Source organism: Panthera uncia, chromosome A2 (genome assembly GCF_023721935.1).
Source record: "Panthera uncia isolate 11264 chromosome A2, Puncia_PCG_1.0, whole genome shotgun sequence".
Lineage (NCBI taxonomy): Eukaryota > Metazoa > Chordata > Mammalia > Carnivora > Felidae > Panthera > Panthera uncia.
The window spans coordinates 2907300-2918131 of record NC_064816.1 but is presented as its reverse complement, the minus strand read 5'-3'; the positions used below and the strand labels follow the sequence as shown (position 1 = coordinate 2918131).

The window sequence follows — 10832 nt, the reverse complement described above, 5'->3', positions numbered from 1 at the left end:
AAAAAAAAAAAAAAAAAAAAAAAAAAAATGTTGAAAAAAAAAAAAAAAACAATCCCAGAATCTTTCTAAAAATGTGTTATTAAAGTATATCCAACATACAGATGGGGCGCCTGGCCGGCTCAGTCTGTGGTGCATGCGACTCTTTTTTTTTTTTTTTTTTTTTAATTTCTAAAGTGTATTTATTTATTTTTGAGAGAGAGAGAGACAGCACGAGTGCCCCACGGAGCATGCAACTCTTGATCCTGGAGTTGTGAGTTCAAGCCCCACATCGGGCATAGACATTACTTAATAAAAAAATGAATAAAAATACAAGACGGGCGCCTGGGTGGCTCAGTCGGTTGAGCATCCGACTTTGGCTCAGGTCATGATCTCACAGTTCGTGGGTTCGAGCCCCACATGGGGCTGTGTGCTGACAGCTCAGAGCCTGGAGCCTGCTTCCGATTCTGTGACTCCCTCTCCCTCTGCCCTTCCCCCGCTCATGCTCTGTCTCTCAAAAATAAATAAATGTTAAAAAAATTTATCAGGATAAATAAATAAACCTTAAAAATCAAAAATAAAAGCTCTTCAGGAGGCTGATCATGAAAACGGGTTGGGAAACACTGACATAAAGGAATAGACGATTCTGGAATCTTAGCACGGCAGTAGCTTAGATACTTTGCATAGGCTTTTAGGATTTTCCAGTCTCAGAGTGTGTAAGAGCAGGGAATTCTAGAATCCAGGTGGAAAACCATGGGCTCTCAAGGCTGGAAGGGACCTCGCAGATCCGTCAAGCCAGCTGCCTCCAGGTCACAGATGAGAAAACTGAGGCGCAGAGAAGGCTAACACGTGTCCAGGCACGTGCAGCCAGCTTTCTGGAGAGCCCAGCGCGTAGGTTCTCCCCACTCTGCAGGTCTCCTCGCTCTGGGCCAAGCCCTGCACGGGGCCGGGACACTCAAGCTGACCCAGGGCTCCTGCTCTCCCGGCCTGCTCAGTTCCTGGCCCAATGCCCATTCCGCTCCCGTTGGCAGGAGGGCGGTACGTTAAGGCTGTCCTGCCTGTCCCCACCTTCTAGTAACGTGACGCCTGCGTCCAGCTCCCTACAGCTGGCTTCCCCACCCCGGAACAGCTTCTGGAACAGCTTCTCGGCCGCCCGGAGGGACCAACTCCAGTGTGAGAACACACAAGATGAAGAGGTCGGGGGCACTGGGCCTCATGTTCATCGCAGCAACTTTGGCTGGAGTTCACATCAATTACACAGCCCTGGAAACAAAGCCCCACTGGGCCGGTCACTTGCTGTGTGACCTTGGGCAGGTAACTTGACCCCTCTGTGCCTGATTCCTCAGCGATGGGTTAGGTTAGGTGAGTTTGAAGTAATCATATCTACAGAGTTTATTACCGGGTCTGGAACATGATAAGTCCTCAGGAAACGTCAGCGATTATTTCGATCTGTTATGTGGATTACATTCGGCCAGACTCACAAGTTCAGGCCAGTGTAAGCTTTTTCTTTCGTTTCTTTCCTTTCTTTTTCTTTTGCCCCCCCTGAAACAGAGAGAGAAAGGGGAGCTGAGGTGAGCAACACTTTTGCTCAAAGCGGGGTTGAGACCCAGTTCCCTTGTATGCAAAATAGGCTAGACACCAGGATTGAGCTCAAAACCCAGGAGTCGTGAGGGTGTCGGATCCCATCGCCAGCATTGTGGAACTCACGGTGGGGACGGTGGAGCTCACGACCAGGGGGATGGGGCTCATGGCGAGAAAAAAAAAAAATCCATTTGGCGACTGTTTTGCAATAACCGAGCAAGACGGAGGTGGGTAGCCCCGTTTTTCAGAAGAGGAAACCGGTTCTGAGCGAGCACCTGCCCCGACTCCCGCAGCACGGCAGGGGAGGAATCGTGAGGTCCCACGTGGGGTAGGGAGGCTGTGACCCTGAAGGGTGGAGGCTGGACCCGAAGGTGAGCACCCCCACCCCCCCCCCCCCCCCCGCGACACGCAGGTTCCTCCTCTGCAGACCGCCTGCTGCCCAACGCGAACCACACCTCCAGCCACCCAGGTGAGCCCCCGCCGCGAGTCCCGCCTCCAGCTCCGCCCCCTGCGCCCCGCCCCGCCCACCCCCTCTTCAGGACTCTTGGTCGCGCCGCCGGTGGCAGGGGCCGTGGCCGTGGCCGTGGCCGTGGCCGCGGGCGCGGGGACTCAGGTAACCGCGCAGGTAGCCGGGAGGACGGCGGGCGGTTTCCGCCGGCGGCCCTGCCCCCGCGTGGCGGAGGCGGGAACTGCAGCTACTTGGCGAGGCCGCGGCGGGCGCCCCACCTGCCCCTTCTGGAAGGAGCGCGGGTGGGGCTGCGGGGTTGGGGGGGAGAGACGGAGAATAAAGGGAGAAGTCTGGCCCCAACACTCGTGTTCTGCAGAAGCGGAGGAAGGCTGGAGAAAGCCAGGCGGTCTCCTGGGATTTTCCCCTGTTAGTCTGTGGCATCCCTCCCTCCCCCCCACACCCGTGCAGGGGATCCTCTCTAGGGTAACGTCCTCTACCAGCCCCGGGGGCGCCCAGAGAAGACTGAGGCGTGGCCAGTGGAGGGGAAGGTGCTGGACATCCCCACGGAGGTCCAGACGGGTCTATTCGATCTCTTTCCCGCAGACCCCCAGACCCCCAGCCACGTTTGGCCCAGAAGCCTTGCCCCAGCCCCAGCCCGGGTCCCCCCATCTCTACAGTCGGTGTCTCCCCTGACCCACGCCCCTCTGGGCAGCAGAAGCCAAGAGGGCTCCTTGAAGAGGGATCGGAACCCAGAAAAGACACCCACTCCCCCCCCCCCCCCCCCCCCCCGCCCCCCGCCAGTGGCCACGTGAAAATGTGACTGATTTCCAGAAGGGGTCGGGGAGCCCAGCCGCACAGCCCAAGACCCGTGTCCTCACAAGGAGGCTGGATTCCTCCCTCGCCCTCTGGGCACTCAAAGGCTCATAAAGAAAGGAAAGGCAGATTTTGTGGTGACTTGGGGAGCGTTAAAGATATCAGAGGGGCGTCTGGGGGCCCCTGAGCCCCAGGACGCCTGGAGGGGTCCGCTGTGGTGAGGGGGCTCTGTGATGACAGGCCAGCTCCCTCCTCTTATCCTTGGAGGGTCACGTCCAATTAGCAGAGAAGTGATGCCCCCAACCTCTACCGGGCGCCTTGAGCCGGAGGCACCGCCCTCCCTGGGTAGGCTTGGAGATGGATGGCGAGGCGGGACATGGGGGTCCCTGGAATTTATCAGCCCCCGGGGGCTCTGGCTCCACTGTCACCTTGAAGTGACACCAGCTGGGACCGGCTCCCCTCCCCCATTTCTGCTGTTTCCATGGGGACAGATGTCCATTCGCAGCAGCATCCGGGCCACGGCTGCCCGCCCCGGCGGAAAGGAGGGGCCGGGTGGGGGCAGGGCTGGCCTGAGAGCCTCCCCCCCTCCCTCGGTTTCTCCATCTTTGTATCTGCCCGGGATCGGCTCTCTCCGGGTTTTCATCTGACTTCATACTCACTCTCCCTGTTTCCCTCAAGCCTTCTTAGTTGTGGTCCATCCTTGTGAGCAATTCAGGCTTCACCCTGAGCCGGGGTGGGGGACACCCGTCTCCCTTCTTTCCCTGGGGCCGGGATCCCCGCCTCCCAGAAAGGACACTTGAAACGCACAATAACTTATTTATTTTCCAGGCCAGAGGAAGGCTGGGAGACGCAGTTCTGTACACTAGAACCCGGGAGAGGGCCAAGAAGCGGCCCCGATGAAGGCCCAGGGCTTGGAGGGGCAGCGAGCGTCTCCCTCCGGCTTCCCTCCAGCAGCGACTCTGGGCCCTCGCGGTGCAGGGCAGGGGCTGAAGCTCCTGGGCTCAGGGCGTCTGCACGACCACCGGGTACAGTAGGGCCAGGTGCTCAGCGCCCTGCACGGGCAGCGGCCGGGAGCTGTAATGCAGGACCAGCTCCGGGACGCTGGTGAAGGGGCCGCTGTGCTGACCCAGCACGAACTGGTTCTCTCGGGTCCGGGCGAACTTCAGGTGCAGGAAGCCCTGGCTGCCCCTGGGGGACAGGCATCGCAGAGCGCCTTGATCACCCCAGACCTGCTCAGGATCTGCGAGCCTAAAGGCAGGCTGGAACACAGGCTGCGCTTTTTCTCCAAACCTTCTGAGCCCGTGCCCTACCCTTCCGGGGCTCCCCACCGGTTAACCTTCAGTCGGGGGTCCCTCTCCTTTCTAAACTGTCTGCCCAATGGAATGATCTTGAACCTCAGAATCATTGTATCCTTAGCATGAAGGAAGCGCTCGTGGCAGGGGCAGGATTGAAACCTATTCTCCAAGCTCTCTTCAACCTTGTTCTTTTAGGGATCTCACGCTCGGATGCCCAGCAGAGTTTGGGGGCTTGTTATAATCCGACACACTTAGAATCTTAGAGACGCACGTAGAGTCGGGATCTCCAACTGAAATGCCCATAAGGGCCACTGGGAGAGTCTGGCCCCGATGAACACAAACGGATACAATTCAACTTTTGGACTGGAGGAGCTGGAAGGAAAGGTCTGGGGGCGCCCGGGTGGCCCAGGCGGTTGAGCTGCGAGTCGATTTCGGCTCAGGTCGTGATCTCACAGCTCGTGAGCTCGAGCCCCTCGTTGGAGCCTGCTTGGGATTCTCTCATTTTTCTCTCTCTGCCCCTCCCCCGCCTGCTCTCTCTCTCTCTCTCTCTTTCTCTCTCTCAAAATAAATAAACTTAAAAAAAATAAAGGAAACATCTCACCCGCATCCTACATCTACTGGAGACCACGCCCTCCGGCCCTACAAGGCCCGCCCCACTGGTCCCATAAATCCCCTCCACTTTCCAGAATCCGGCCCTCCCCCACCCCCCACAGCCTCGAAAGCCCCGCCCACTGGCTGCTGGCGCCAGGCTTGGCTGCCACCGAATTAACCCGAAAGCCAGAGGCGGGCAGTTCTGCGACCCTCGGTCCCTCCAGGGGGGCTGGGGTCTCACCTGAGGGACAGGGAGCAGTCTTGGGGACTGGTCTCGCTGAGCCGCACGAGGTAGCTGCCTTCCTTGCAGAGCGACAGGAGGCTCTCAGCATCGGCCCGGCTCAGTGGGCCGTGGAACCACCTAGGGGGTGGGGACAGATGTCTCCTCAAGGGTCATCCCCGTTCAAACGCACCCTGGGGCCTGGTGCAGGCACAGCCGATTCAGGGACTTGTGACCTCCAGGCAAACAAGTGACAAAAATCCCCCCGGGGTTTCTCAGGGGGAGCCTGGTTTCCAGGCAGCTGAGCCCAGGTCCACGGGGAGCCGCTCCCCCCAGTTCAACAGATACACCTGACCTTGATCTCTACAGCCTCCCCAGGCGAGGTCCCCAGTGTCCTGTGTCCCCTTCCCTAATCCCTCAAACTGAACCACTTGCGTTGGGCTTTCACGAGACTTGCCACATCCCGTATCCCCACCCACCTGTAGCAACCTTTCCCGAATATTTCCCTGCAATGTGCTCAGGGAGAGGTTAGCGGTTGCGAGCCGGGGGCTCAAAGGCAGACGAGCGCCCAACAGACTCGGCGGTTGTTTGCAAAGAAAGACCCTTCTCCCCCGGTGCCCCCTTCTTCACCAGTCAGTTCTGTGTCACGGTTTGGGAACAACCGTGATAAACACGCAGGCTGGTGCCCTCAGGGCTGGACTCGGCGGGCTGTCAGGGACTTCCCGGAGGAACCGCTAGGCTGCAGAGGCACAGAAAGGACCCGGACTCCCCCAGCTTGCGCACCTAGAGGTTAAGCGACTTGCCCAAAGCTGCACAGCCAAGAGACGCAGGGCAGAGACGTGAACCCAGAATCTGATGCCAGGGGGAATGGCCTAGCTAGGTGTCTGTCACGGGGGCAGGCTCCGGTCCCCAGCGAAGATGGGCAGAGGAAAGAACTGAAGTGAACGAATGAGTCCCAGGAATCTGCAGCTGGTACGGGATGGGGAGGGTCCTCCAACTGGAGCTTTCCCACTCACGGCTGTTTCTCCAGGGGCAGGGCCGGGTCCACGCGCTCTGCGGGCTGGGGGCTTCTGGATGCGGGTTTCCGGAGCTCTTTGGCCGAGCCTGGGGTCCTTTCCCACTCCGGGCCGTCAAACTGCACTGGAGGGGGGAGGGGGAGGGTTAGAGAAGAAACGGTTAAGTCCAACCCCCACCCGGGAGGGGCGGGACCAGGGCAAGCCAATGCACTCTCAGTAGGGAGGCGGTGCCAGCTTGGGCAACCTATCAGAGTCCCCAGTAGGTGGGGCCGGGCTTAAGGGCTGGGGCAGGATTGGCGCAGGAGCAACCAATCGGCCTTCAGAAGAAAGGGGTGTGGTCACTCAGGTGTGCTGGCTTGCAGGGGCGGGGCAGCTCCACGAGGGACCAATCGGAGAGCAAGGGGCGGGGCTAGAGGGGAGGGGTGGTCATTCTGCAGATTCTGGCCAAGTCCTGGAGCCTAGAGCCCCGCCCCCACCCAGACATGGACAGGTAGAGTGAGGCACTGAGCCCCAGCGTCCCTCCAGGTCACACAACTTCTGGGGCCAAGCTGGGTTTGCACAACTCTCTCTGGCCCACGTTATTTTATTTCTTAAAGCTGACCGTACGGTTACCCTCTTTACAGAAGAGGAAACTGAGGTCAGAGACTTGGCCATGCTTCCCCCACTCAGGACCTGACCCCAAGCCCACCTAATGACAGTTACTAAGAAATGGTACCCTCTCCCCCAACAGCACTTTCTACCACTCACTTCGCACGCGCCCTGTTCTGTAGGTGCCAGAATGACCCCCGTTTGAGGGGTAAGGCAACTGAGACTGAAAGATAAAGTCTCAAGCGAGTGACATAAACCCAGGCCTAGCCTATCCCTGCACAACACTGAGGATAAAGAGTCGGTTCCATCGCCCTCTAACGATGTTTCTGCTCCCAAGGAAGATACAAGTTCTCCTAGGAAGAGAAATGTATGGTTATCAGTCCTTCACACTTCAGTGAGAATGAGTAAACTATCACGGCGGCAGGCGACTGGGGTCTATTTTGTACGTTGAAGCAGGGGGAAAAGACCAGATCAAGAAATGGAAGGGTGAGGACATTCAGGGCCCGTGGAAGGTCAAGGCCTGGGTCGGAGGGGCACCTGCAAACGCCTTGGAGATGTGGTCTTTCTTCCACTCCCAGGGCTGGTCATACTCATCCGCTGGCCGCTCATCCTCCTGAGGCAGCCGGCTCTGGCGAGGTCTCCTTCCAGAAGGGGGCCCATCTCCTGGCTCTCGGTCCTGCTCCTCATAGGGGGTGTCATACAGCTGCACCCCCTTGCATGGCAGTTCTGGGAGGCCGAGAACACTGGTCAGTGCCCACACCCACCAGGGACCCTGCCACCTGCCCCCAAACTCTCACCCTCCCCCCCCCCCCCCCCCCACTCACCGCTCACGGCCCTCTGGGCATCGTAGGGCTCCATGTAGCCGTCATCTGAAGGTGGCGGATGAGGCTGGGCATCGAAGGGGTCTGAGTACTCGGTGTCGAGTTCCGACTGGAGAGAGAAGTAAGGAAGTGGCCCGAGGGGAGTGGGGAGACTGAGCCCAGCGGCGGACACCCCCTCTGGAGGGATGGCGCCCCTCTCTGAATCATCTAACCCTTCCGCTCCACGCGGCTCATTTTCGCCGGGGTTGGGAGTCCTCTCCACCTACCCACCAGGATTTGTGCACAGACGCCAGCTTCTCCTCCTCTCTGCCTCCCTGCAGTTCTGACTCTGACACACAGCCCTGCCTCCCTCCTTCAATAATTGTTAATGCTTGTCAGATGAGGAAAGCAAGGCACAGAGAGGGTAAGTGACTTGCTAAGGGTCACACAGCAGGCGAGTAGGAAGCAGGGTCGTCTGCTTCCCGGAATCCCCGCCCCCTCCTTCCTCTCTCTGTGCTCTTAAACCACTGGGCTCTTCACACAGTCTCTGGCAACCCTCCTCAAATCCTTCTCTGTCTCCACGGAGGGTTTGGGCCGGCTCCCTCATCCTCTAGGGAAAATACTGAAAAAAGCATGGGCATTGGAGGCAGGTCTGGGTCAAGTTCTACTGAGCTAGGGCCCTGCAACCTTGGGCCAGATGCTTCTGTGAGCCTCAGTGTCCACTTCCGTGAAATGGGAATAATAGCGGAGGAGGGGCACTTATAGTGGTGAGGATGTCCCAGGGCTCGGCAGGGCGGTACGGCGGTGATCCCCTCGGATCTGTTTGGGGAGCTGGGGGGGGAGAGGACGAGAGGTGTGAGCAGGGGACAGGAGGACAGGGGGACAAAGCGGGGCCAGAGAGGCAGTGGGACCACCAGCGCCGTGCACCGGGAAGGCACAGATATCAAACTCCATTCAGCAGGTGGAGGACTGAGGAGGGCCTGGCTGGGGCCCTGGCCTCCCCATGAAACAAGCTTCCCCAAATCCAGGCAGCCCAGCCTGGCCCTCCCAGCCACGCGGTCTCCTGGGGCCACCCCACCTCTGGGACTCAGCCACGCACCTCTTCCCCAGGGCTGCCCAGCAAGACCTTGGCTCTGGCCATGTCTGCAGCTTCCACCTTGATGAGCCGGTGCTTGGGAGAGTCGTACTTGGCGTCTCCGAGGCCCTTCGAGTCCCCGGCGCCGGCGGGGTCCGACTCCAGGCGGCTCTCCGAGTCCTCATAGGGGTCCTCGAAGTCCAGATTCTTCTGTTCCCGGTAGGCCCTCAGGATGTCGCTCTCCGTGTAGTCGGGGGTGGGCGGCTGCGGAGGGGGCCTCCGACCGCCGAAGCTCAGGTAGTCGCGTAGCCACTTGGCCATTTGTGCGTGTGTCACGCCAAACCTGGCCACCGTCAGAGGGGGACCCACATGCCCCCTTTCTCCGAAGAGTTCCCGGGGAGGATGGGGGAGGAGACGGGTGGGGGGGGAGGAGGAGGAAGAGGAGGAAGGAGAGCAAAAGTCCACCTTAGCCCGGCTCGGCAAGGACGGCGCGGAAAGGGGGCGCCCCGCAGGGCCCTGAACGCCGAGCGCCGGATGGCCGGGCCAGGGCGAGGGGCATCCGCGGAAGCGCGCGGAGTTTCCGCGGGAAGCGCGGTTCCCGTGCGCCGCTCGGCCGCCCGCCGCCTCCGGGAAGCTCCGGGATTCCCTTCTGGGGTCTGGGGTCGGGGCCAGCGCCGCCCGCGGGCGCCCCCAGCCCCGGCTCAGCCCGGACGCCTGGGTGCTCAGCGCAGCGGGCGGGCTCCCCCGGGGCGCGGGCGCCGCGCGCAAAGTTGGGCCACGGGGACGGTGACCTCCGCGCGGCGCATCCTTTGTTGCGCTCGTCTCCGCTCCGGGGGGAGCCCGGGTCCCGCGGCCCCCGGCCCGGCCGCCTCGATCCCACCCCAGCCGCCGGCACAAAGGGAAATAAAACCTCCTCCAATCCCCCTTCACGCTTTCGGAGAGACTTTACCCGCCGCGGCCGGGAGGTGGGACTTTGGGGAGGGGGCGCGCGGGCGGACGCCCCAGCCCCTGCCGGCCCCCAGCCGCGTCCCGGGCAGCGACGTCAAGGCTTCCCCGCCTCCCCCTCCGCGGCTTCCCCCGCCCCCTCCGCTCCCCCTGCGCCCCCCTCCGAGGTGACTGAGACCTTCAGCTGTTCTGGGAGGGGAGGGGAGCCGCTGCCCGCGCTGGGAGGGGGGGGTGCGGGGCGGGAGTCGCGGGGCCGAGGCCGCGGCAGCTGGACACTGACCCGGAGGACCGCGGCTGGCAGGAGCGAGCGTGGAGCGCGGGAGGTGGGAACAGACGGGACTGACCTTGCTCACGAGAGCGAGAGGTGCAGAGGCGGGGGACGGGGCGGGGAGGGGAGGAGGCGAGGTGGAAATTGGCCGGGAGACGGGGGTCTGGATTTGGCCGCGAGAAGGGGTGAAACTGACCGGCAGAGGGGGTGAGAGCCACCACTGTTGAGGGTTGAAATTGAGCCAGCCTCTGGCGGCGCAACTGACCAGCAGACTGTTCCAGAGGTCACTGGCTGAAATTGATATTGATGCCGCGGAAGCAGGCGAGGGGCGACGGGAAGGGACGGGGGCCTGGCGTCCCCTTCCCAAGAGGACGCTTCTCTGCACCCCCCACCCCAGGGGACCAATCGCAGCCTGGGGGAAGGGGGCTGGGGCAGCTGGCCGTGGGAAGGGAGATGCTATCTGTGCCTGGCGCGTGTCCTCAGCATCTGTCCCTTTGTGGCTTCTGGGGGTGGAGGCAGGGAGGGGGACGGAGACGAGAGGGGTCTCGCCTGGCCTGGCCGCCTGTTGGCAGCTGCGGCTGTCGGGGGCCGGGAGGGGGGGTGCGGGGCGGGAGGGGGGGTTGGTGAGGACACTAAGAGGTCTGGGGCAAGGGGAGCAGAGAGGTGTGCTGGCCAATTCCAGAGCAAACAGGCCTTTTCTTTCCTCACAAGGGGGCTTGCTCAGCTCCCGCTAATGCTGAAGGAAGAGAGGGGTGATCGGGAAGAATGGGACTCCAGGTTCCCTTCTCCCAGTGCCCCCCTCCCCCAGGGCGGGCAGGTGCCTGTGGCTGGGAGGGGGGTGGGGAGGATCAGAGAGAAGTCCGGAGCTGACAGTGAAAATGCCCCTGGGGAACGACAGTGGGTCGGGCAAGGTCTATGTTGTCTGTGCCTTGCTTTCCCGGTTTGAAAAGTGGGGCTTCTAACAGGAAGCCCCCCAGGGAGCTCAAGGAAGGCTTGCGGGAAAGGAGTGAGTTATTTTTTTCCCCCATGGGGAAACAGAGGCACAGAGAGGGGGAGGACTTGCTCAGAGCCAGCCCGCAAGCTCATTGCCTGATTTGGTTTGGCCGGGGTGGCTCTGGAGACCCAGCAGAGTGTCTTTGTGGAATTAGTGGTTCCCCGTCTCCCGCCCCCATGCACACCGTTAGCCCCATTCTGCAGGCCGAGAAACTGAGGTCCA

The 10832-nt window shown here is 61.1% G+C and overlaps 2 protein-coding genes across 2 annotated transcripts in view; one reads left to right on the top strand and one right to left on the bottom strand.

The window, feature by feature from the left end:
* The window catches only part of TMIGD2 (transmembrane and immunoglobulin domain containing 2), an 8872-nt gene extending 6047 nt beyond the window's left edge, over window positions 1-2825 (top strand). Inside the window, exons 3-6 of the mRNA XM_049643195.1 lie at window positions 1008-1149; window positions 1970-2026; window positions 2097-2307; window positions 2543-2825. Of these exons, the coding sequence (XP_049499152.1) occupies window positions 1008-1149; window positions 1970-2026; window positions 2097-2307; window positions 2543-2825 (693 nt within the window). The remainder of the gene's footprint in view (window positions 1-1007; window positions 1150-1969; window positions 2027-2096; window positions 2308-2542) is intronic.
* Window positions 2826-3618: 793 nt separating this feature from the next.
* Window positions 3619-9424, bottom strand: SHD (Src homology 2 domain containing transforming protein D). The gene is made up of 6 exons (XM_049639634.1): window positions 8428-9424; window positions 7353-7458; window positions 7066-7254; window positions 5941-6064; window positions 4946-5065; window positions 3619-4006 (listed from the first exon to the last, which is right to left on the bottom strand). The coding sequence occupies exons 1-6, from the start codon at window positions 8722-8724 to the stop codon at window positions 3820-3822; spliced, it is 1023 nt and encodes a 340-aa protein (XP_049495591.1). The 5' UTR covers window positions 8725-9424; the 3' UTR covers window positions 3619-3819.
* Window positions 9425-10832: the final 1408 nt, after the last annotated feature.

What these genes read in the sequence shown, in the direction of transcription:
- SHD (XM_049639634.1), bottom strand. Translation starts at nt 8,724, where the DNA reads ATGGCCAAGTGGCTACGCGACTACCTGAGCTTCGGCGGTCGGAGGCCC. An exon ending in TGGGCAGCCCTGGGGAAGAG is followed by an intron (nt 7,459 to 8,427) that starts GTGCGTGGCTGA and finishes TTCTCTCTCCAG; the next exon opens with TCGGAACTCGACACCGAGTA. An exon ending in TGCCCAGAGGGCCGTGAGCG is followed by an intron (nt 7,255 to 7,352) that starts GTGAGTGGGGGG and finishes TCGGCCTCCCAG; the next exon opens with AACTGCCATGCAAGGGGGTG.